This window comes from Muscardinus avellanarius, assembly GCF_963383645.1.
Source record: "Muscardinus avellanarius genome assembly, chromosome: 14".
Lineage (NCBI taxonomy): Eukaryota > Metazoa > Chordata > Mammalia > Rodentia > Gliridae > Muscardinus > Muscardinus avellanarius.
In genome coordinates, this window is record NC_137800.1 from 8212661 (window position 1) to 8239492 (window position 26832).

At 41.6% G+C, this 26832-nt stretch overlaps 1 protein-coding gene across 3 annotated transcripts in view; it reads right to left on the bottom strand.

Moving 5' to 3' along the window:
• Positions 1-26832, bottom strand: part of FZD3 (frizzled class receptor 3) — a gene marked incomplete at both ends in the record, with an annotated part of 46864 nt that overhangs the window by 7293 nt on the left and 12739 nt on the right. Inside the window, 3 exons of one of the 3 annotated variants that reach the window (XM_080710446.1) lie at positions 1539-1772; positions 3832-3980; positions 21953-22203. In XM_080710446.1, the coding sequence (XP_080566572.1) occupies positions 1539-1772; positions 3832-3980; positions 21953-22203 (634 nt within the window). Of the gene's footprint in view, positions 1-1538; positions 1773-3831; positions 3981-21913; positions 22971-26832 lie in introns of all 3 variants that reach the window. The other 2 variants (XM_080710445.1, XM_080710444.1) reach the window with 2 other exon arrangements.

Here is a 26832-nt window from a genome sequence, read left to right on the forward strand (position 1 = left end):
TAAGATGTCACTGGTGATGTAGGAAAGTACAGTTGCGGTAAGTAAGAAGGAGAAAAAGACTAGATTTACCAGGAATGGAGAAAGGAATACATACAAAGGAAATATTCAAACCTTCATTTCAAAAATCTGACAAGGGAGCAGGGTGTGGTGGCACACACCTGTGTCTCAGGAGATGGGAGGGTGGCAGGTTCAAGACCAGCCTCGGCAGCTTAGCAAGACCCTGTTTCAAAATAAAAAGGGCTGGGGTACAGCTTGGGCGTAGAATGCCCTGGGTTCAATGCCCAATACCCTCCTCCCCTGGCAAATGTGACAACAAGGCAAAGAAAAAGAAACAGATAAAACAGAATCAGAGCTGGAGTGATGGCCCCGCCCCGCCACCCCAGCTACGCAGGAGCCTCAGGCAGCAGGATCAAAAGTTTGGGTAACAAGACCCGTCTCAAAATAAAACATTTGAAAGAAGGGCTAGGGATGCAGCTCAGTGGTAGAGTGCTTGTCAAGCCCATGTGAGGCCCTCAGTCCAATACCCCGTCTCCCGCTCAGTGTGTCTCTGTCTCACACACACACACAAAGATTTATCAGAGTCAAAAAAGAGTGCTGCTTTTAAAACACAGAAGGGAGGGTAGTTGATAAAGTTTTAAGGCAAAAGAAGGTAAGATGCGAGGAAAAACCAGAAGGTCAAGAGGATAGGAGCTGGGCACGGTGGCGCACGCTTGTAATCCCCGCACTTGGGAGGCTGAGATAGGAGGATCGCGCAGGTTCGAAGCCAGCCTTAGTGAGGCTCTCAGCAACTTAGTGAGACCCTGTTTCAAAATAATGTATAAAATAGGTCTGGGAGTATAGCCCGGAGGTAGAAAGCCTCTGGGTTCCACCCCAGTACCACAAAAAAAGAAAAAAAAGAGTATAAGAGCCACATTCTACACTAGGACAGGAGAGAACGGGAACGCTCACCATGTGGCTCCTCACTGGCCTGGACGGTCACACGCAGGCTTCACTTTAATTCCTCACTAGCAGCCATAACAGAAGCTAGTAGGCGGCACTTACCGACTCGGGCGCCACTAGGGAGCGAGGTTATCTCAGTAGTTTTTACGTTACTGAGGGAAGATGTTGACACTGCTTCTGTTTTCATGGGTGAGGAAAGGAGGCTTATCCTTCCCACCCACAGTCTAACCGCCACACTGTCTTCTACACACTATCTTCTAAACAGACCAGGAGCGGCGACCATGCTAAGCCATCCCCATTTCCCCAGTGCCACCGCAGGTCTTCTATGACTCTAAGTGCCAGTGCAGTCGGTCCTGCTGACACACCCTCCCTCACCGCGTCTTCTCCTGGTCAGTGCCCCACAGTGGCTCCATACTGCTTGCCTGTACTGTCCGAGGTCCCCTCATTGGCTTTGGGTCTGACCTTAATCTGCAACAACTCTACCTAGCAAACTTCCAAGTCTTACTGCTCAACTTCTGCTTTGAAATTGGCTACGTTTCTTTCTTGGGCCGTATGCCCATATTAACACAGGAAACGAACGAAGCCGCGGCGGAACTCACCTGCCGTCCCGCGAGCGGTGCAGGCTGCCGTGGTAGCTGCTTACTTTGCTGCGGACGCTCCCGGCTTTGCTCCTCTGATCGTCCACCACGGCCAGCTGCGTTGAGGACGCGTGGGTGGAAGTCCCTTGAGTGGAAGTCCCCCGTGACTTTCTGATAATGGGAGTGTTCGGGTCCCTTAGGAGCGACTGGGCAAAGTCAGGTTCTTGGAGCACCTGCCGGCTCTCATTCACTATCCTAGACGATACAAGCACGAGCTTAAAATACAGATTAGCATCCCTACACACCAACAGACAATACTGCCGTGAAATACAGAGCTAATATTGACATTTGCTGCTCTACAAATTAGGTCTCCAGGCTTGACTCAACGTAGCACTGTTGAGAGAGGGAAGAATATAACAAAAGCCATGTCAATCTGCCCCCGAACGTGGTATGATGGAAAGAACAATGTGTGAATAAAAAAACCAGCTTTCTCGAGCTGGGCGTGGTGGCGCACACTTGTCATCCCCACGCTTGGGAGGCTGAGACAGGAGGATCGCACAGGCTCGAAGCCAGCCTCAGCTATTGTGTGAGGCTCTCAGCAACTTAGTGAGACCCTGTTTCCAAATAAAAACATTAAAAAAAAAGAGTTCTGGGAGTATAGCCTGGAGGTAGAAAACCTCTAGGTTCCATCCCCAGCACCACACACAAACAAAAAAAAAAATCAGGATATAATATATCAATACTTATTTATACTTATTTTATTAATAAGTATATAATTTTAGGCATCACTTTTTTCCTTCACTTTTCTCATGTATAAAATGTTACAATGATATAAAATAGAAACTTTTTTCTTTCATAGTTTATGGAGATAGTAGAGGCCTCATTATAACAAAACGTTTTTAACTTGTAAGAGCACACGTGTGTGTGTTACTGGGGATGGAACCCAGGGGAGTCTACCTCTGACCTACACCACCAGCCATATTTGATTCTCTTTTAAAACAGGGTCTTACTAAGAGGTAGATGGCCTCGCTAAATTGCTGAGGCTGACCATGAACCTGCGATCCTCCTGTCTCAGCCTCCCGAGTACTGGGATTACAGGCATGTATCACATGGCTGGATAATTTAACACTGAACACCTGAGAGACTGGCCAGGTACTTCAGAATACACATCAACCTTCTCAGGATTATCACAAAGAACAAGTAAATATGTATAGAAAAGAAGTAATTTGATTTTAATTTAAGAACATATAATTTGGATATTTTTTCCATACAGATTAATTAGCCTTCTGCCAGATGTGGTGACACATGCCTGTAATCCCAGTATTTGGGAAGCTGAGACTGGAGGATTACAGGTTCAAGAACAGTTCATCAATATAATGAGACTCAGCAACCTAGTGAGATCCTATTTCAAATAAAAAAGGTTAGGATTGGCCGGGTGTGGTGGCACACGCTTGTCATCCCAACATTCGGGAGGCTGAGACCGGAGGATCGCGGTTCACTGACAGCCTCAGCTACTTAGTGAGGCCCTCTGCAACTCAGTGAGACTCTGCCTCCCAAAAATAAAAAGACTAAAAATAGGGCTGGGGGTGGAGCTTGGAGGTACAATGCCCCTGGGTTCAATCCCCAGTAACACACACACACACTTTTTTGATTAGTCCAGGAATATACTGTAGGCATGGTTCTACTTGGCCATCTTCAGTTTTTAATTAAAACCTGCTACTATGCCAGTCATAACTGGTGGCTGCTGCCAAAGTCACACTCTTATTTGACTAATTCTCCAAATCCAAACTATATTTTTTTCCCATGGTACTGGGGATAGAACCCAGGGGGCATTCTACCTCCAAGCTACACCTCCGGCCCTATTGTTTAGTCTTTTGTTTTTTGTGAGTCTGGGGATAGAACCCAGGGGGCATTCTACCTCCAAGCTACACCCTCTCCCCTATTTTTTATTCTTTATTTTGAAACAGGGTCTCACCGAGTTGTGGAGGGCCTCACTAAGTAGCTGAGGCTGTCGGTGAACTGTGATCCTCGGTCTTAGCCTCCCAAAATCTTAAACAAATGTGAAGTTTGCTAGCTGAGCAGGATGGCTCATACCTGTGATCCTAGTACTGGGAGACTGAGACAGGAGGATCACAGGTTCAAGGTCAATCTTAACAACTTAATGAGGCCCTCAAAAACTGTTTGAAAATAAAAATTAAAAAAAAATAGGGCTATGGGTGTAGCTCAGAGGTAAAATACTCCTGAGTTCAATCTGCAGTATTACCACCCCCCAAAAAATGAGGTTTGTGAATACTCTGAGAATTTATAAACTTACTCTTTTTTCCTACGACCATGAAAAAAACTGGCCCATTCAAAGCATGTCTTTTTGCTTCCAACCCAAAAAATAGAGGGAATGCCAACGATAAGAGCCATCAGGTACTTCATCAGAAAGAGAATCAGGTCTGGACGACTCATCTGAGTAACCTGCAAAAAGGCAAAGAAAAATACCTTATACAATAAGTTCCTATGAAAGACCATTGTAAACATTTAAAACAAAATAGCAACAGTAAAACAATTGTACAAACCTCATATATGAGACGCGATAGGCAATTTCCTTGTTTTATGGTAAAGATAAGCCTTGGAAGTCTTGGCAATAAACTTACACTCTATGTATGAAGCCCTATATTTATTTTTACTGACTGACAATAAGCATCTGCTAAAGAAAAAGTTTGCTAACTAAGAAGATAAACCACAAGCCGGGCGTGGTGGTGCACACTTGTAATCCTAATACTTGGGAGTCTGAGACAGGAGGATCACAGGTTTGCAGCCAACCTCAGCTACTTAGTGAGGACCTCTGCAACTTAGTGAGACCCTGTTTCAAAATAAAGAATAAAAAACAGGGCTGGGGGTGTAGCTCGAAGGTAGAATGCCCCTGGGTTCCAACCCTAGTTCTGCCAAATACAAAACAAAACAAAACAAAAACACCCTCTTCAACCATGTCTACTCTAGTGCTTATTCTATCATTCAATTTCCATAATCTTATGTTTCACTTAAAGTACCCCATCGGTCCAGCTCTGAGCTACTGCAATCCTACCTCAGCCTCCTCCCTAGTGCTGAGATTGCAGGTATGCACCAGCACACACAGCTCACACTGACTTCTCAGGAGGTATGCGAAGAGCTCAGTCCATTACTTTTGTCTCATCTAAGAGTGAATGCATTTTCTAATTGTTGATTATGTTGGATACTGTTTTAGGTTTAGCTTTTTTTTTTTTTTTTTGCAGTACTAGGGATTGAGCCCAGGAGCATTCTACCTGCGAGCTACACCCCAGCCCTATTTTTTTTTTTTAAATGGTACTAGGGGTGGAACCCAGGGGCTTTTCTACCTCCGGCCAGATCTATATTTTTTTTAATACTTTATTTGGAAACAGGGTCTCAGTAAGAGGCTGGCTTCAAACCTGTGCAATCCTCCCGTCTCGGCCTCCCAAGCGCGGGGATGACAAGCGCGTGCCACCACGCCCGGCTAGCTTTTCCTTTTTAATAGTGCTTTGGAACTTAGTTTGTAGATCTTGAGAAGGCGCTCTCCCCTGTCTCATGCCCGTTTTTTGTTTGTTTTGTTTTGTGTCATATTGGTGACTGGAAGCTCAACATACTAAGGCTCCCACTGATTCTGGTACTGAGCTGTTGCAGTGTGGCTCAAGTCCTGGTTGGTCTTCAGGCCTTCTCATATCTCTGGATAAATGTTTTTGTATAAACCACGCCTTCAGGGAGCCCATCTGTCATTCCTCCTCAGCCAGCGAGCCCAGCTATGGCCTCCTGGTTTTCATACGATATCAGCCCCCAACACCACACAGGAAAGGAACTGCCAGTCGCCTCCAGCCACCTCCACACCTAGAGTCCTGTAGACACGAGTTTTATCTTTAGTCACGATTCTGCGTTTGTATTCTACAAATTAGTTTATATTTTAGAATATATTTAAAGGTTTATTCCTCATTAGGTTTTACCTTGTTACTGCCAAGTAATTATGTTTGGCCTGGTAAATTCAAAACACAGAACTTAAGTTACAATCATGATTTGAAACTAAGGTGTAATTCCTCTAGGTCTTACAAAAAAACACCCAATAAATAAGTATGGGTAATCTACCGCTCTGAGGATAGTAGTGAGTCCCATGGACGTAAGTATAGTAGGTGCTCTCACCATGAAGAACTCCAATTGAGAAGTGGCAGATCACAAACTCCTCGTTAACACACACAATGGCTTCTGCGGTATCCTTTTTCCAACGCTTCTATGTAGCATCAGTTATCAATGGTCTTCTATTCTACATGTATTTGCATTTTCTCCTTGGCCTCCTACTCCTGCTTTCTTCTACCATTTTCTCCCCTACTGTCCTCTTTATAGTTCTCTTTTAATACTTATATCGGCGTAGTCTCACATCCTAAAGTAGTTGAGACTGACAGTGATACCCACATGCATAGCACTTGGGGAGATCCCCCTGGCCTCCCCCATACAGGAGACTGAGACTGGCCTTGGTATTCTCGCAGATGTACATAAGTCGCCTTTCTCTTTATAGTCTCGACTACTCACTCAGAAGTCATCCAGTCAAACCCTTTACCTAGCAAATAAGTTGGCTCTTGACTTAGTTTTGTTCTATGGATGCAACTAATCCAGCAATACTGATAAAATACTAGGCTGCCTCGACCATGTTCAAACGCCTATAGCTGATCTGGCCTGCAGAGCTACAAGGAATAAGGCCACAGGTGCTGTCCAGAAGTCCAGGCCAATCAGTAAGACATCCTGCCAGTCAGAAAACACTGTGAGCACCGGGAACAAAGAAACAAAAGGCTAGCCCGAAATCAAGGGAAAAGCTCACGGAAACGATCAAAGAGCTCGGGAGGTACGCTGGACGAGATTAATGTAAGAAGCCAAATGTTTTCTTATAGATCAATAACCAGGTTAAGAAACACAAGAAAGCCAATTTCCTTTATAATATCAATAAATACTACACGACGCGCAGGAGTAACTCCAACAAGAAACAAAGGGAGTAAAATCCCCCTGAAGAGGAAACCCCGGCAAATGGAGAAGCGACCCACGTTTCTACACGCAAGGCCTGTGTTTAAAAGGTCAACCTCACTACCTCCCAAATCATCCTATGCACCTAATACGACCCCAGAAAATGAACAGAAAAAGGTGGCATTTTGAATTAATGTGAAAAAGATAGATGGCTTAATACAGGACACCTGAAAGGTTAGCCATCCAATCCACTTGGAAACAAAATAATTTAGATGCTACCTCACATAATAAAGAAAAATAAAACTATACACAGGAATAAATAATAAAAGCATGAAAAGAACATGGAACATTTTTATAATGGCATTTTTATAATGGGGTGATGGAACAGAAAGTTTTTTTTTTTTTTTTTTTGGTACTGGGGATGGAACCCTTCTTTCTACCTCCGGGCTACACTCCCAGACCTATTTTATATTTTTGTATTTGGAAACAGGGTCTCTTAAGCCAGTGAGGCTGGCTTTGAACCTGCACAATCCTCCTGTCTCTGCCTCCCAAGCGCGGAGATTACAAGCGTGTGCTACCACGCCTGGCCAAAAAGGTTTTTAAAACCAGTAGTGTGAAAATAAAAAGATACAAAGTGAAAGTACTGACAGTTTTCGTCCACTAGAAATTTAAGACTTCTACAGATACAGTGAGAACATATACATCAAATTAACAGACAAGTGGCTAGAAAGAGTAATTGTACTATCAATCAATAAAGCAAACTGAAGGAAAAGAAAATGAAGGATTAACAAAGACATTAAATAATTATAAGACAAAAATACTGGATTAATTAATAAAACCAAAGTTGGTTATCTAAAAAAAAGTAAACAGACCATTCTCTGATCTGATTAAACAAAGGGAAGCGTAAAGCACACACACGTGCACTGATGAGGAACTTTACAAGAGCACTTTGCTCGATTCCATGCAGACGTACTTGAAAACAAAAATAGACAGGAAAAATGTATCTTAGCAAAACTGACTCCAGAGGAAACAGAAAATGTAAACAGCTGAATTGCAGAAGAAATGAAATAAAGTTGTCAGAGGGCTGCGTCCTGGACTGAAGCCTCCGCCTGTGCAAGGCCCTGGGTTCAATCCTCAGCACGGGAAGTGCGGAGTAGGCAGCTACCTCCTTGCAAAAGGCACCGGACTCAACGGCATCACAGCAGGTTCTAAATGGTTCCAGGATAGTTGCAGCCAGATGTGGTGGCGCACTGGTAATCCCAGCACTTGGGAGGCTGAGACAGGAGGGCTGCAGGTTCAAAGCCAGCCTCGGAAACTCAAAGAGGCTCTGCAACTTGGCGAGATTATTTCCAAATAAAAAATAAAATATGTCTAGGGGTGTGGCTTTAGGTAGAAGGCCCCAGGTTGCATTCCCAGCAAACCCTTCCCTGCCCAGAAACCCTAGTTGTCCTAAAACTTGGGGGTGGGGGGGGGGGAGAGGACCACTCAAAATCTTTACATAAAGCAAGCATAAAATTGTATTTAATACAGACTCCATATAAAATAAAGGCAGCCGGGCATGGTGGTGCAGGAGGATCGCAGGTTCAAATCCAGCCTTGGCAACTTGGCAAGGCTTTCTGCTGTACTTAGTGAGACCCTGTTGGGTTATGACTTGGAGGTAGAATGCCTCTGGGTTCCATCTCCAGTACCAACCTTAATTAATGGAATTGCAATTTGATTTTACTCAACCATCATATGGAAAACATTTACCCACATTTTGTTTTTCCTATTTAGATTCATAATCTACCAGACACTGGAGCTTAAATTCTTAATTAAACAGAAAAAATTACTCATGCTATAGGAAAGCCTTGCATAAAAAGAAAACCACCCCAGGCACACTCATGGTTACTTGGTGGCCTGCATTCAGTTCTCGTTCCTGGGGCCTTGGCTCTGATCAGGCTGGCAGTCCTTGGCGTCTTATCAAGTGGAATCTATACTGTACTAATGGAGACACATAGTGCATTAGGTGTGGTGTGGTTTTGTCTTATAAAATGTTTACTTGGATCAAGCTTGTGGTCAATTAAATCAAATGAACTACTTACTGACCAAGCTCATAAAGAGTCTATCATACAGTAGATAAATAGCAACAATTCTTGAATAGTATCTTCTGATTCCAACTTTGGGGCACTTTTTAATTACACTACACTGCTTTATCCAGTCTTTACTTTTTCTTTTATAGTACAAGGAATTGAGCCTTGGGCACACCAAGCAGCCACTGTACCACTGAGCTAGATCCCAGACTTTTTAATTTTATTTTTGGGGCAGGGTCTCACTAGGTTGACCAGGCTGGCCTCAAACATGTGATCCTCCTGCCTCAGCCTCCTGGGTATCTGAGACTACAGGCATGTGCTACCATGCCTGGCTATTAGCCTTTAATGTTATGATGATATGAAAGTGACCTACTTACCCTATCAGATATAAAGGCCTGCTATAATGTTATAGTAATTAGGACAATTTAGAAGAGACAACAGGGAACAGAACAGCTAAACAAGTTTCCCATATGGAAATGTGATACACTGTCAGAGGCAGCAATGCAGTTCACTGGTAAAGGACGGGCTAGTCAATAAATGGTGCTAACTGGGTTTATGCACACTTAAAAATGGCGTCCTCATTCATACCCAATATAAACAAATTCTACGGAGTAAAAACCCAAATCCAAAAAGCAAAAGTTTTAATTGCTAGAAGAAAATATAAGAAACATTTTTATGACTTGGGGGTATAGATTTCTTAAATAAGACAGTATTTAAACAAAGAAAAATATGAATAAATAATAGATAACATATTAAAATGTAAATTTCTGTTTATTAAAGGAAAACACTAAAGAAATAAATAGCCGAACCAAATGATAATCTGTAAAGCATGAAAATAACAAAGAATTATAACCTAGAATATATGTGTTTATATTTGTGAGTGAATAAATTAGCAAGTCATAGGAAAGGATATCTGGATAGCTAATAGGCATAAGAAAGGAAGTTGGTTTTCACTAGTAATCAAAAAATATAAATTAAAATTGCACGGATGATCCAACAGCCTGGATCCCGAGTGAAGGTAACGACTGTACTTTGACAGGGGCTCTAAACTGGCAGAACCACCACGGAAAACAACTGGCAACACTAGTAAAGTTGAAGATGACCCCCAGACTCCACTGTTAAGCAAGAGCTTCGGGGAATCACAGACATGGCTAAGAATGTCAGAGCAGCACTGTTAATAATCTAAGAAAAATAAGATACAACCTTAATAGCCATTAAGAATCAACAAACACCACAGAATGCTGAACAGCAGAGAAAGCAAATGAACACATGTTACCCCAGATGAATATCACCACCAGGAATGACAAAGCCTGCAGAAAGTCTCGTCATCAGAAGGTCTAAAATATAAAACTAATATTACATGTTACTTGGAAAAACACACATATAAGTAACTGTGTAAGGAAAGACACAAAATACTAAATTCGGGACAATGGTAGTTTAGAAAGGAGATGTGATCAGGGAGGGGCAGCCATGGTGTTTTGTTAGTATGCTATTTATTAAATAGTCGATCTATTAGTAGTTAATGTATTATTCCTTAGCGTATATATCTGCACATTAGAAATGTCTTAAAAGGAAGAGATGAGGCGTGTGTGGTGGTACATTCCTGCAATCCCAGTACTTGGGAGGCTGATAGGGGGATCTCAGGTTCAAGGCCAGACTCAGCAACCTAATGAGACCTTGTATGTGTGTGTGTATGTATGTGTGTGTATATACATATATATTTATTTTGTATTTTATAAAAAGAAATATTTTTTTAATAAATGCCCCTGGGAGGCAGGTGTGGTGACGCATGCCTGTCATCCCTGCGCTTGGGAGGCTGAGACAGGAGGATCACACAGGCTTGAAGCCAGCCTCAGCTACTGAGTGAGGCTCTCAGCAACTTAGTGAGACCCTGTTTCCAAATAAAATATAAAAAATAGGTCTAGGAGTGTAGCCCAGAGGTAGAAAAGCCCCTGAGTTCCACCCCCAGTACCACACACACACAAATAAAGAGACTAAAAAAACAGGGCTGGGGGCATAGCTCAGAGGTAGAATGCCCAAGTTCCGAGTTCCTTCCCTAGTACTGGAAAAAAAAAAAAAAAAAAAAAGCCCCTGGTTTCCACAGAGGGGGTAGGAGGAGGGAGTGAGGTCAATCTTTCTATAATTTACAATATACTTTGTTCTTCTCAAGGAAGAAGAAACTTCTTTTTTTGAGTTGTTTTGTGTTTTTCTTTCTCCCTTTTTTGGGTTGGAGGTTTAACCCAAGGGCACTCTTATCTCCAAGCTCCATTCTCACCTTGTTTTATTTTTGATACGGGGTCAGCTAGGTTCCAGAAAATGGCCACCTCGTCCCGGGATCTGACATGTACTTCGAGGTTAGGCTTATTTGATCAGGGTCTGGAAGCACACGCTGACCTAGCAAGTGGCACACGTGCGAGTGGGTTATTTTGGGGCCGTTGGCATCCACTCCCGCACTCTCTGAGCTCCTGGGAGCTCCGTCTCACCTCTTGCTCCACCCCCACATAAAGTGTTCAGATACAGTCAAGGACAAAACCAAGCTCTCAGAAAGGTCAGCCTGTACCAACAGATGGACATTTTGTGGGAGGGGAAATGAAATGTAAAGCATTGGGAGCAAACCCTGATGATTCCTTTCCTTTTCCCTTGTTGACATGTCCCTTTTCTTACTGTGAAAACCACCACTTCCCCGATTAATCTTTGTGGTGCTGGGGAATGAACCAGGGCCTCCCACAAGCTAGACAAGCAGTCCAGCACTGAGCCGTGTCCTCAGCCCAACGTGTCCCTTTCACTGGAAGGGCAACTAGAGTTAGGGAGGGGCCCGGAGAAAGAAGGCACAGCGGGCAGCTTGAAGGCTCTGTCCAGAAGGCAGGCTGTCATTTCACATCTTCACTACCAAGGACAGCTGTGGAAGCCTCAGAGAGGACAGACATTTGTAAAGCAGGCCACGTGGCCTTTCTCTTGTTAAAAGGGGCAGATGAAGCCCTCTAGACAGACAGACACACAATCCTTTCAAATGAGCAGCACGTAAACAACTCGCCAACCTTAGAACAGCAGAACTGCAAGCACCAAGAGGCATGCAGAATATAACTGCACTGTGCACATAAAAATGGGTCTGCATGTATCTGCATGCAAAGTACTGTATTTGGTGGTATTTTAAAGACCGTTTATTTTTACTCTTTCCATAGTTATCCTTTAGGATTAAAATGCTCCATTTTATTTTGGGGTAAAGATGATAAAACGTGTTTGAAAAACCGTTAAAGTGATTATCTGGCTGCTGTTTTTTGTGGTACTGGGGATTGAGCCCAGACGTGCTCTACCACTGAGCTACAACCCATCATTTGCATTTTAGGACACAGTGTCCCTAAGTTGCTGAGTCTTTTAGTTGTACATATTCTGTGTACTAATATTTAAAGTAAAAGCAACAAGCCAGGTGTGGTAGTGCATGCATGTAAACCCAGTACTTGGGAGGCTGAGACAGGAGGATCGCCGGTTCTAAGACAGCCTTAACAACATAGCGAGTCTCTCAGCCATCTGCAAGATCCTGTTTCAAATAAAAAAAAAAAAAAAAAAAATTAAAGGGCCGAAGGTGAAACTCAGAGGTAGAATGCCCTGGGTTCAACCCCAAGTACCACAAAAATCAATGAATGAGTGAATGAATGAATGAATGAGAAAGGAGATTTAGATTTAGTGTTATTCTGCTATTTTTATAATTTTTTCTGAATCAAGACTAGATAAACAGTGGATGGGATGACTTGAGTAGCTGGAAGAATAAAGTTTGTTTTCGATAAAAATTAACTTTTTTAGAAATCTACAAGTGGCTCTAATGTGAATTTCATAGACTAAGCTGCTTGGACTATGGTAACATTCCTCTTACTGAAACAAAAGTTCTAGTGTCAAAATTCCTTGGGACATACTGCACTGGCTGAAAGACGAGAAAAAAGGAGTCCTTCAGGAATGGAAATGTGTGCTTCTGAACATCAATGTTTAAAATTTAAAAAAAAAGCCGCTTCTTGGCCTTTGGCTAAGACCAAGTACAAATTTTTTTAAAAAGATGATTCTGATGCTCAAACCTAAAAAATTATGTACTTGACAAATTTAATATTAAAATTTTACTTTATGCAAGGCACTCTAGTATGAGGCTTATATTTGCTTGATTTAATCCTCATAGCCACTCGAAAAAGTTACTTTACTACATATAATATTTCCTGAATTTTACATGAAGAAATGGTAAGGCTAGGACATAACCCAGCCCTCTGACTTTAAAGCTCTGTTGTGTGTGTGTGTGTGTGTGTTACTGGAGATGGAACCCAGGGGCAGTCTACCTCCTAGCTACACTCCCAGTCCTATTTTATTCTGAAAAAGGGTCTAAGTTGCAGAGGGCCTCACCAAGTAGTTGAGGCTGGCCATAAAGCTGCGAACCTCCTGTCTTAGCCTCCCAAGTACTGGGATTACAAGCATGTGTCACCACGTCTGGTTCTAAAGTCCAATTTTTTAACCAATATATTACATTAAATGCAAAATCTATTCTAGAAAAATCAACAACCTTTGAGAATTGTATCTCATAAATTGCTTTGAGTCTCTTAGAAGACACTAAATAGAAGTTCTTATTAGCCAGGTGTGGTGGCCACACTTGTAATCCCAGCATTTGGGAGGCTGAGACCAGAGGATCGAGGTTCACAGACAGCCTCAGCTACTTAGTGAGGTACTCTGCAACTTAGTTCCATCTTCAGTAATACAGCCCATGTTTCATATTATAAACTTAGTATTTTGAAATAATGTCATAAACTACAAACTAGTTTTTCAGATACTTGAAATATTCTATAATATAAAATGACTATAAAGTATCCCTGCTTTTTTTTTTTTTTTTTTTTTTTTTTGCAGTTACTGGGGATGGGACCTAGGGGCATTCTACCTCCAAGCTACACACCCAGCCCTATTTTGTATTCTTTTATTTTGAAACAGGATCTCACTAATCTGCAGAGGTCTCACTAAGTAGCCGAGGCTGGCCACGAACCTGCAAAACTCCTGTCTTAGCCACCCAAGTACTGGGATTATAAGCGTGTGCCACCACACCTGGCTTGCACCCTTCCTATATTTAATAAAGTATATTCACATATTTTTCCTTTTTCTAAGTCACTTGAGGAGGATACTCCAGCACTGCTTAATCCATTCGCTAAGCGTCTCAGCCAGATGCAGCGGCACGCCTGCCATCCCAGGAGGTGGGCGGCAGACAGGAGGATCGCAGGCTCAAGACCAGCCTCAGAAACTTAGCAAAAGGCCCTCAGGTACTGTGCAAGATCCTGTTTCAAAATTTAAAAGAGGGAATAGGCTAGGGGGTAGCTCGGAGTAGTACCAAAAGAAAACAAAACCAAAAATATAAAAACCCTACTTCTCATAAGCCTTTCCATCAGAAACTCCTATGTGTTCTTTAGGCATGTTCAATGAGAGCAAATCTTCAATTACGTGTGGCTACTACTTTAAAATAGGAATGTAAGCCTGGCGTGGTGGCACACGCTTGTAATACCAGCATCTGGGAGGCTGAGACCGGAGTATTTCAGTTCTCAGACAGCCTCAGCAACTTAGTGTGACCCTGTTTCAAAATAGAGAATAAAAAAATAGGGCTGGGGGTGGAACTCAGAGGTAGAATGCCCCTGGGTTCAATCCCCAGTGCCAAGAAGAAAAAAAAATTTAGTATCACTGTTACTCAACTCACAAGTCTATGTAAGATTTCTCTAAAGATTTTGAATGAAAAGTATACTAATATCCATATCTGAATATTTAAAAACCACAAACTAGAATATTATATAATTCCACTTATCTGAGGTACTAGTGTTATCAAATTCCTAGAGACAGAAAGTAGAGGAGTGGTTGCCAGGGCTGTGGGAAGAATGGGAGTCACTTATAATGAGTAGTCTCTCTGTAGGAGAAGTGTCTGGATAGATGGCAGTGATGGCTGCATAATGAAAATGGACTTATTTAGAAGTGTATGTTAAAACGGTCAATTTTAAGCTGGGCATGGTGGTGCCGCTTGTAATCCCAGCATTCGGGAAGCTAAGACAGGAGGATCCCAGTTCGTGGACAGCCTCAACTACTTCCTGAGGCCCTCTGCAACCTAGCAAGACCGTGTTTCAAAATAAATTTAAAAACAAAAAACACAGGGCTGGGAGTGTAGCTCGGAGGTCGAATGCCCCTGGGGTCCATTCCCAGTACCACAAATAAATAAATAAATAAATAAATAGGTAAATCTTATATACATATTTAATAAATTCACATACAACTATAATAAAAACATAATAGACAATCAATGATTTCATATATTTAGCACTTTCTGTTTTATGAATAAGCCAGGTTCAACCCAACATCTGTTTACTTGAGTGAGAATTGAAAGCATGATCTCAAAGGAATTCATGGAACTCGTAGAGAATACAGCTTTCACCATATAAGTACCCCTTCCAGAACAGCCTCTGAACTATGATGTTAAAGAGAAAACTGAAGCTGGGCCTCACAGAACACACCTATAATCCCAGTTCTCGGGAGGCTGAGACAGGAGGATCACAAGTTAGAGATCAGCCTTGGTAATTTAGTGAGACTGGATCTAAAAAAAAAATTAATAGGATTGGGGGGTTCAGTGCTTCTAGGTTCAATCCCTAGTACCACCCCATCCCCAAAAGGGGAGATAATAAAGTTAATAGTAATTCTGGGGCGGCATTTTTTTTTTTTTTTTTTTTTTTTTTTGGTACTAGGGAGTGAACCCAGGGGCATTCTACCTCTGAGCCATACACCACAGGCTCTTTTTATTCTTTATGTTACTACACACTGGCCTTAAACCGCTAATCCTCCTCTCTCAGCATCCCAAGTACTGGGATGACAGGTGTGCAGCTGGCCTGGCTACCCAAATGTTGAGTAACCGTGAAGACGTGCCCTTCGGCACGTTTGCCCTTGCTTTCTTTCTGGAGTGCCGGGGATTGAACACAGAGCGCACATCCTAGGCAAGAGCTCTGCCACTGAGCTGCATCTCCAGCTCGGAAAAGTCTTTCTATGAAGAAAAGAAGGCCAGGTATTCTCTAACTTGAATGAAAAGTTCTCAAAATAAACCAATAAAATGTCACAGAGCTGTCAAGAATAGGGAAGAGAACGAATGAACACCTGGTTAGTAATGATCTTTTGGTTAAATTTGCAGTTAACTACTAAAAGCATTTTAAAAATTAGGAAATACTAATATACGAGTTATGTTTTTAATTCAAGAATCTAGAAAAACAGTTATTCTAAAGAAATAAGAAGAGAAATAATCAAACTAAAAAGATAACCTTTATCAAGTCTGATCAGGGAAAAAAGGATATACGTTAGGAACAAAAACAGAAATGGTAAAACAAAATTTTAAATATAAACAATCTTACATCAATGCATTTGAAAGTCAAAGAAAATAATTGTTCAGAAAAATCTACATTATGGAAAGTACCTCAAGAAGCAATAAAAGTGCTAAATAAAGTGATTAATGCCCAAGATGTGAAGTGGTCATTTTTAAAACCTAACCGTTTTCACATCTCTTCTCTTACTTCACAGATTTCAGGAGAGTTTTAGGAAGAGGATGTGGCAATTCTTTCAAAGAGCAGACAGCTCTTACTTAAAATAGAAGAACTAGAAAGCTTGGAAGAGACAAACTTGTCCTTATTTACAGATAATATTTCTACAAAAAATACCTAAGGGAATCTATAATTGGAACTAATGAAGGCACTTAGTAGGACTGTTCCATTTAAAATCGATATACAAAAGGAATTCGTGGCATTCCTGTACCCAGGTAATAACCAATTTAAAATGTAATAGACATCTCATCCATGATTGTAACAAAAACTATCCGTTACAAGTGAATAATAATATGAACAAAAAGATAGTAAAACTCAATATTACCAAGATGGCGACTTCCCCAGTTTATGAATAAAAACAATCTCAATAAAAATACCAAGTGTTTTTCATAGAAAATTGATTCTAAAATTCATATAGAAGAACTATGTTCCAAGAACAGCTTAAATAAATCTGAAGAACAAGGCAGAAGAAAGGGGGAACAGGCGTGTGGTTAAACAAATGGACCACCAAACAGAGAGCCGACCCTGAATTCAACCTGCCAGCGGCTGTGTTAAAACGCAAATGGGTGAGTTTACATAGAGTGCAGAAAGCACATTACTTATTTGCAAGAAAAATATAATTATGCTCCTATAACAAAGATAAAAATAGATTTCAAGAGATAGAGATCTTACAAAAAACAAATCATAAGATCAGGTAGAAAAATTGGGGCAGAAAATCTTTATGACTTAGAGCACAAAAGGTTTATTTTAAACACGGAAGACACAGCTTAAACAGAGTGAAAAGACGAGCTAAAGGGCAGACACCTGGCACACAAGAACTGACAAAGAATACCACGAATATTAAACAACAAGCAAATAACGCGGCAGAGCACTGGGCGGAGCTAACAAACGGCGAATGGCGGAAGAGAAGCCCCGTGGCCGGCAAACACTTTCTCTTACTAGGAACAAAGGGCGTAGAAATGACCAAATCACCGAGGTTTTGTTGTTGTTTGCGCAATACTGGGGATTGAAGCCAGGGTCATTCTACCTCTGAGCCACACACCCGGCCCTATTATTTATTCTTTATTTTGAAACAAGGTCTCATTAAGTTGCGGGGGGGGGGGGCCTAATAGCTGAGGCTGGCCGTGAACCTGCGATCCTCCCGTTTTAGCCTCCCAAGTACTGGGATTACAAGCGTGCAACACCACCACCACCGGCTCTGAGATTTATTTTAAAGGCTGGCAAAAAAAATAAAAGCCTGAGAACACTAAGGGAGAAAAGGAAAATCCATACTCTGGTGTGAACTGAAATTAAATAACCACTTGAACTGAAGACGCTTATGTCTTACATCGCAACAATTCCACTTTGGGTCGGAATCCTATGAAAACTCATACTCTTGTGCGAGACAGACAGGCATAAGAATTTAATTGAAAAGTGGTTTATAATAGAAAAATTAGAAACTACCTGGGCATGGTGACGCACACCTATAATCCCAATACTTGGGAGGCGGAGACAGGAGGACTGGAGGTTCAAAGACAGCCTCAGCAGCTTAGTGAGACCCGATTTCCAAACTGAAAAAACATAAGGCTGGAGTGTAGATAAGAGGCTTCTGGGTTCCATCCCCAGTACCACAAAAAAACAAACAGGCAAACAACCATATATAACGACATCAACAGAAAACTGAGCAAATAAACTAAAATACATTTATATAAGAGCATGCTACTGTAATTAAAATAGACAAATTAGAATATATATGTTAAGCCAGGCGTGGTGGCGCACGCTTGTCATCCCCGCGCTTGGGAGGCTGAGACAGGAGGATCGCGCAGGTTCGAAGCCAGCCTCAGCTACTTAGTGAGGCTCTCAGCAACTTAGTGAGACCCTGTTTCCAAATAAAATACAAAATAGGTCTGGGAGTATAGCCTGGAGGTATATATATATGTTGATGTATAGTCTCAAAAACATAAAATTGAATGAAAATAGCAAGCTACAAAATGATCCCTGTATTTTTAAAAGTTTAATATTTACTAGCAGTATAAAATATTTGGAGAATATAACTCTGAGTGGGAGATGAAAAGGGAACAGAGAAGGCATTGGCTGTACCTTTCATACTAGACACAGACAGTTATAGATGAATTTGACATAATGTTAAGACTTTAAGATAAGCTGGGTCTTGAGCATATGGATGTTACTTTCTATACTCCTAAATATTTGGAGTATTTTATACTATAAAGTTCCTTAAAAGAAACACATTAAAAATAAACTATACTATTATTGATTTATTTATTTAGCGGTACTGGGGATGGAACCCAGGGGCATTCTACCTCTGAGCTACATACCCTCTGCCCTATTTTTTATTCTTTATTTTGAAACAGGGTCTCACTGGGTTGCAGAAGCCTCACTAAGTAGGTGACGCTGGCCGTGAACCACGATCCTTGTCTTCTAATTTTACATAGACTTACATATACAATGACATGTGTGTGTAATGGATAGACTTCATGGGAATGACATGCTCAGGATGATGGCTCCCTCTGCACACAGAACAGGAGGAAGAGTACTCGGGAAGAGTACACAGAAAACTTTAATAAATAGGAAATATAATTTTTTATTTTTTATTTTTTTGTGTGTGTGGAACTGGGGATGGTACTCAGGGGCATTCTACCTCTAAGCTACACCCTCAGCCCTATTTTTTTATTCTTTATTTTGAAACAGGGTCTCACTGAGTTGCAAAGGGCCTTACTAAGTAGCTGAGGCTGGCCATGAACCATGATCCTCCTATCTCAGCCTCCTGAATGCTGGGATTACAAGCGCGCACCACCATGCCCGGCTATAATTTCTTTTAAAAGTCTGAAGCAAAGACCGGGCGTGGTGGCGCACGCTTGTCATCCCCGTGCTTGGGAGGCTGAGACAGGAGGATCGCACAGGTTCGAAGCCAGCCTCAGCTACTTAGTGAGGCTCTCAGCAACTTAGCGAGACCCTGCTTCCGAATAAAATATAAAAAAGGTCTGGGAATATAGCCCGGAGGTAGAAAGCCTCTGGGTTCCACTCCTAGTACACCAAAAAAAAAAAAAAAAAAAAAAAAAAGTCTGAAGCAAGCCAGGCATCGTGGTGCCTGCTTGGGAGGCTGAGACAGGAGAATTGTACAGGTTCAAAGCCAGCCTCAGTTACTTAGTGAGATCCTGTTTCCAAATAAAGTATAAAATAGGTCTGGGAGTATAGCCCAGAGGTAGAAAAAGCCCCTGGGTTCTACCCCCAGTACCACCTCCCCCCAAAAATTAGAAGCCTGAAGCAGCCGAGCATGGTGGCACACACTTGTAATCCCAGCATTTGGGAAGCTGAGGCCAGAGCATCACAGTTCGTGGACAGCTACTTAGCGAGGCCATTTGCAACTCAGTGAGACTGTGTTTAAAAAAATATAAAGACTAAAAAATAGGACTGGGGGTGTAGCTTGGAGATAGAACGCCCCTGAGTTCCATCCCCAGTACCACAAAAAAATTTTTTTTAAAGTCTGAAGCAGAAGGGAAGGAAAGGGGATGTACTTGGGACTGAACCTGATCAAATTATGTTTGAATATGCAACAGTGAATCATATATAATTATAATACATAATATATTTTTAAGTCTGAAGCAATATTGTATTTGCTACAACTTTGTATGTGGTATCTTAAAAATTCATACACATATAAATAACAGTAACAACAGCAATAATAAATAGAAGAGTAAGAACAGAATTAACCTTTTTTTTTTGGTGGTGGTGGTACTGGGGATGGAACCCAAGGGCCTTCTACCTCCGAGATACACCCCCAGCCCTATTTTTTATTCTTTATTTTAAAACAGTCTCACTGAGTTGCAAAAGGCCTAAGTAGCTGAGGCTGTCCTTGAACCATGATCCTCCTGTCTCAGTCTCCCGAATGCGGGGATTACCAGCGTGCGCCATCACGCCTTACCTAGAGGTAACATTTAGCTGGGCTCAGTGGCACATCTTTTCTGGCCTCTAAATTTTTAGTTACTTTTATAAAAACAGTAGCTGTATTTATAAATGACAAAACACCATCTCTGCAGGACTATTTATATCCCAAAGCAAATGGGAAGTTGACATTCTCAGTCACTGAATGTACTATGTTAACCCCATACTGTGTCCCCAGTACTGCTATTTATGTCCCTTCTTCTCAACCTCTACACCCACATTCACCACTTACCAACCTACAGAATATGTTTTGGAAAGTAAAAAAGTTCACAATTGTACAAGTATACTGCAGTAGAGGAAAAAGTGAACAAAGTTATCTATAATACACAAGTGTTATTATTATTATTATTATTATTATTATTATTAATTATTATTGTGTAGTACTGGGGATTGAACCCAGGAGCATTCAACCTCTCAACTCTGACCTCTTAGTTTTTATTCTTTATTTTGAAACAGGGTCTCCCTAAGTTGCAGAGGGCCTCACCAAGTAGCTGATGCTGGCCACGAACCCGGATCCTCCTGCCTCAGCCTCCCGAGTACTGGGATTACAAGCGTGGGCCACCATGCCCAGCTAATACATAAGTACTTTAATAAAACATTTAAAGTAGCCAGCCCCGCTGGCTTAAGAGACCCTGTTTCCAAACAAAAAAGTATAAAAAATATGTCTGGGAGTGTAGCCCGTAGGTAGAAGGGTTTCCAGGAACCCCCATACCACCAAAATAAATAAATAAATAAATAAATAAATAAATAAATAAAATGGCTGACTAGGGATACAGCGTGGAGGCAGTATGCCTCTGAGTGTAACACACACTCACACACAAAAAAGAGAACTCTTTTTCCAAAAGGAAGAAGAGGGTACTAGGTTCTAAGGAAGAATTTAAGGTGGGAGAGATAAATACTTAGCATCAATTCCTCAGAACTATTTTCCTTGGCTGTACTCTAAAATTAAATTCCAGTTAGTCATTTACTAAACAAGAGCAAGTCACTTACCATCTGTAAGCTTCAAATGAGAGAATGTTTAAAAACTGAATCAGAGAGACAATCTCAAAAATGATCTCTAAAGATCTTTCAGGACTAGTAGAGGCTCTGAAACCTTTAAACCCAAAGGTATATCATAAAATAATCAGTAGGCAAACAAGGAAAACCCACACTGTGTTTGTATAGCTACATTCTATTATCTTGACAAAACTGTTTGAACAATTAATTCCTAATCTAACTACAGTAAAATTTCCACAAAAGACAGGGCCTTCTGATCAGAGTTGGTACAGTATTTTCCCCCATAAACCTGGACTTCTAAAGAATTAATAGAAAACTGTTTTGTGACGATGGAAATAAATCACTTAAAAGCCCACAGCTTAGATGTGTAAATCATTTTAAATGAAGATGTCTATGCAAACATACATATTGCATACTTACTATATTTGTTATTTTTCCTTTAAATTTTAATGCATTCTACAATGAAACCCATTACTCTGTATAATTAAAATGCAACAATACAAAGAAAATAAAATCAATTTTAACATACAAGTTAGAAACTCATGAAGTTTTTTTTTTTGTTTGTTTGTTTTTTTTTTTGCGGTACTGGGGATGGAACCCAGGGGCATTCTACCTCCGAGCTACACCTCCAGCCCTTTTTTTAATTCTTTATTTTGAAACAGGGTCTCATTCAGTTGCAAAGGGCCTCACTAAGTAGTAGGCTGTCTTTGAACCACGATCCTCCTGTCTCAGCCTCCCAAATGCTGGGATTACAAGCATGCACGACCACGCCCGGCTAAGATTAGTTCTTTAGAGTAATAAAAAATAGTTTTTTATTTTTTACTATCACACAGTTTGACATCCATAACAAGGTCTCCCTTACCTGATATGGACATGGAATGTGATACTCTCTGCAGCGTTCTTGTATCCACGTCGTCTCCCAGATGCCACGGTACGCTTGCTCATAAAAGTAGCATCCGATTACAACCAAGAGTGGGACCAGATAGAGGATGCTGAAAACACCGATCCGGATCATAAACTTCACTAACTTATCTTGGTTCTCTTTTTCTAATGGAATCTCAATTCGAACTCTGTTCAGGGATATAATGCCGGCTAAGAGGAGAGAAACCCCGACTACCACATACAGGCAGAGGGGGGCAAGAACGAAGTACCTCAACGCATCGACATCGTAGAGGCCAACAAAACACACGCCACTGATATTGTCACCTTCAATTTTATTCATCGCTAAAAGGATGATAGTCAGAGTTCCAGGAATGCCCCATGCACTGGCGTGAAACAGCAATGCTTTCTTCTCGATAGCTTCACTACCCCACTTTGGCACAGCTGCTAAAAACCAAGTGATGGTAAGAATTACCCACCATACACTGCCAGCCATCGTGAAAAAATAGAGTACCATAAAGAGCATGGTGCAGGCTTTATTGTGAGATCCTTGTGTCACTGTGGAAGCCTTATACTGTGCGGGGCTAGATGCATTGCAGGCTACTCGGTCCTCAAGCAAAAACCCGATGAAGAAAATTAACGATACCATCATGTAGCAGACTGCATAAAATATAATCGGCCTTTCAGGATAACGGAATCTTGTGACATCAATCAAAAAAGTTAAAAACGTAAACAATGTGGCAGAGAGGCAAATGATTGAAATCAATCCTATGAAATAGCGGGCAAACGACAGTTCTTCTCTCCTGAAGTACATGTTTGGACAAGGAGGTGAACAATCACGCACGTGCAAAAAAGAGTACCCAAGGTCAGGATCAATTTTCAGCTCTCGGGGACACCAAAAACCATAGTCCCTCTGCACTGCCACTGGGGCGCCTTCAGTCGGATCTCCAACTAAGTTCAGATCCACAAGTCGAGGATATGGCTCATCACAATCAGGAAACCTAAAAAACACAAGATGAGAACCACTTGTACTTATGGGAAAATATGCTACCACCTAGCGATTTGAAGTTCCAAGACTAGCTCCCATGGCCTTACTTATTCCTATGTTCCTGGAGGGCAACTGCCTAAGAAGGGAAAAAGGAAACGGGGATAACTTGTTTGTGGGACAACAGAACCAGATTTCCATGGTTGGCCAAAATAAGATATGGTTTTAAACTTATTTTGTTTTGCCCTCAAAATCATCATTCTTTATTAAAAGAGTCAAACATAGCTCTCAGTTATGAATGGTATAAAGTATTTATTTAGGACACAGTTAAAATTGCCTATGACTCCAAAAAGAGAAAATACATAGGTATAATTATATAACTCAGCTAAGCTGCATTAAACTTCCTTGCAAGCTGGGTGCGGTGGTGCACACTTGTAATCCCAGCTACTCAAGAAGCTAAGTCCGGGGTCATCATGAGTAACTTTGCCAGATCCTATCTCAAAATAAAATAAAAATGGCTGGAAAGATGTACTCAGTGATAGAGCACTTGGCTGGCACGTACTGGGCCCTATGTTTAATCTGTAATAAAAAAAAATCCTGCCGGGCGTGGTGGCGCACGCTTGTAATCCCCCCCGCTTGGGAGGCGGAGACAGGAGGACCGCGCTGGCTTAAGAGACCCTGTTTCCAAAAATAAAATAGGTCTGGGAGTGTAACCCGAGTTAGAAGGGCTTCCAGGAACCCCAGTACCAACCAACCAACAAACAAACAAGCAAACCAAGAACTATAAAAAAAAACCCTTACAAGTGGCTCTCAGTGTTCAGATGTTCTCTTTCCATTTCACGGTTACTCTCTGCTTATCCTGCTGGCTAATGAAATGGCTGATAAGGTCTCTAACTAGCCAACTAGTTCTTTCCTACCATGCCGATTGCTCTCTGCCCCGCTACATTCTCTAATTTAGTTATTTTTACACTTTGCTTTGTATAAAAAAACTTGAAAATATTTTAAAAGTGAAAATTATTGGTCTCTACCACCACAAATCATACTTCAGAATGCTTTGGACTGAGAGCTCGGAAATCCGTGCTTTAACAAACTTCCAAAGAGAAATGATGCACAGACTGGAGAAAGTGTCAAAGCCTCAGAACAAAACCAAGCTGTGGACAGACAAATGTATGCAACTAAGGGTGCCGCTCTCACAAATTCCTTCCGATTTTCTTGCTAATATCAGTTTCTAAGCCCTCAGATTCCCAACAACTAGCTGCTTACTGTTTCATGTCAAATAGTTTCCAATAAACTATCACTGATGTTAGGTTTCTCAAATACATGTGTAACCATAGGTGATTAAATTTTCAAGTTCTTTTATATTCTAATATAAGCCATTTTCTTCATGGGGCTTAAAATTCTAAAAGCCAAACTACGGAAGCTTAACCTATTCAAGTATTTATTGGAACCCTGCAGTAAGCCGGGAGCTGAAGACAGAACAACAACTTCACAAAACCAGGCTATCTTTTTGTACTGGGGGTTGAATTCAGGACATTCTACCTCTGAGCTATACCCCAGCCCTTTTTATATTTTATTTTTAAACAAAGTCTCACTAAGGTACTGAGGGCCTTGCTAAATTGCTGAGGCTGGCCTAGAACCTTTGATCCTGCTGTCTCAACTTCCCAAGTACTGGGATTACAGGTGTACACCACCACACCCAGCTCAAGAAAAGCTATTCATTCATTCATTCATTCTATTTTATTTTACATTACTTTGTGGTACTGGAAATTGAACCCAGGAGCATTCTTTTTATTATTATTCTTTATTTTGAAACAGGGTCTCACTAAGTTGCAGAGGGCCTCATTAAGTTGCTGAGAACCTGTGTCTTTCTATTTCAGCCTTCTAAGTATTGAGATTACAAGCATGTGTCACACCACACCCAGCTAAAAAACACTTTTAAAAACTACACTGAATTTGGGCGTGGTGGCACATGCTTGTAATCCCAGTACTTGGGAGGCTGAGAAAGGAGGATCACAGGTTTGCAGCCAGTCTCAGCTACTTAGTGAGGCCCTCTGCAACTCAGTGAGACCCTGTTTCAAAAATAAAGAATAAGCCGGGCGTGGTAGCACACGCTTGTAATCCCAGCGCTTGGGAAGCGGAGACAGGAGGATCATGCAGGTTTGAAGACAGCCTCTCTAGCTTAAGAGACCCTGTTTCCAAATAAAAAACATAAAAAATAGCTCTGGGAGTGTAGCCCAGAGGTAGAAGGGTTCCATCCCCAGTACCACAACCAAAAAAAAAAAGAAAAAATAGGCTAGGGGTATAACTCGGAGGTAGAATGACCCTGGGTTCTATTTTTTTTTTTTCTAGTACCGAAAAAAAAAAAAAAAAAGAAAGAAAGAAAGAAAAAAACTACACTGAGATTCCATCTAACTCCAGTTAGAAGGGCAAGCATCAAGATTACCAACAGTAACAGCCGCTGGTAAGGACGTGGGGGAATATGAGCTCTGATTCACTGTTTGTGGGATTATAAATTATTATTAACCACTATGGAGATGAGTTTAGGTTCCTTAGAAAACTAGGGTGGAAGCACTGTATGACCCAAGCACGGCATTCTCGGTATCTTTTCTGAAGACTGAAGTCAGAACGCTATCATGATACACACGTGCCCGCCTTTATAGCCGCACAGTTCACAACAGCCAAGTTACGGAACCAACCCTGGGGTCTGCCAGCAGGTGGATGGATAAGGAAGATGTGGTATATGCGCACAACAGAGCTTCACTTAGCCATCAAGATGAACAAATCATGCCAGTTGCAGGAAGATGGTGGGACTAGCGAATGCTATGCTGATTAATCAGTCTCAGAAAGTCAAGGGTGGTATGTGTTCTCTCATTTGTAGAAGCTGGAAACAATACGATATATGAGGGCTTTTTTTTTTGGCGGTAGTGGGGATGGAACTCAGGAGCATTCTATACCTCTAGCCCTATTTTTTATTCTTTATTTTGAAACAGGGTCTCACTGAGTTGCAGAGGGCCTAAGTAGCTGAGGCTGGCTGTGAACTGTGATCTTCCTGTCTTGGTCTCCCAAGTACTGGAATTACAAGCGTGCGCCACCATGCCCGGCTCATGAGGGACTTTAAAATAATGCAGAAAGCTGGGCATGGTGGTCCATGCTTTCAATACCAGTGCTTGGGAGATTTAGAAAGGAGGTTCATGGGTTCAAGGGCTGTCTCAGCAACATAATGAGACTCTTAGCAATCTAGTGAGACCCTCTATTAAAACATAAGAGCTGGGCGTGGTGGCGCACGCTTCTAATCCCCCGCGCTTGGGAGGCTGAGACAGGAGGATCGCACAGGTTCGAAGCCAGCCTCAGCTACTGAGTGAGGCTCTCAGCAACTTAGTGAGACGCTGTTTCCAAATAAAGTATAAAATAGGTCTGGGAGTATAGCCCAGAGGTAGAAAGCCCCTGGGTTCCACCCCCAGTACCACCAAAAAAACAAAAAAACAACAAACAAAAGCATAAAAAAAGGGATGAGTGTGTAGACCGGAGGCACAGTGCCCCGGGGTTAATTTCCCAGCACCCCTTCCGCACACACAAAATAATAATAATGCAGAGAGAAAGATCAGTAGAATACATGAAGGAGGTTAGGAGAGAGCCAGAAGGGAAGGAGGAGGACGGAGGAAGGAAACAGTTCAAACGATGCTGAGGCAGTACATGAAGGAATTACTACCACCAATCCCACTACTGTGCGTGGGGGGAGAGTAGGATGTGGAGAGAAATACAGAAAAAGCTATGTGCATGAACCTCACTGTGATACATAACTGGACTGTACCAATGAAGTATTTTTTAAAAGCTTTTTGAGCCGGGCGCGGAGGTGCACGCTTGTGATCCCAGCATTC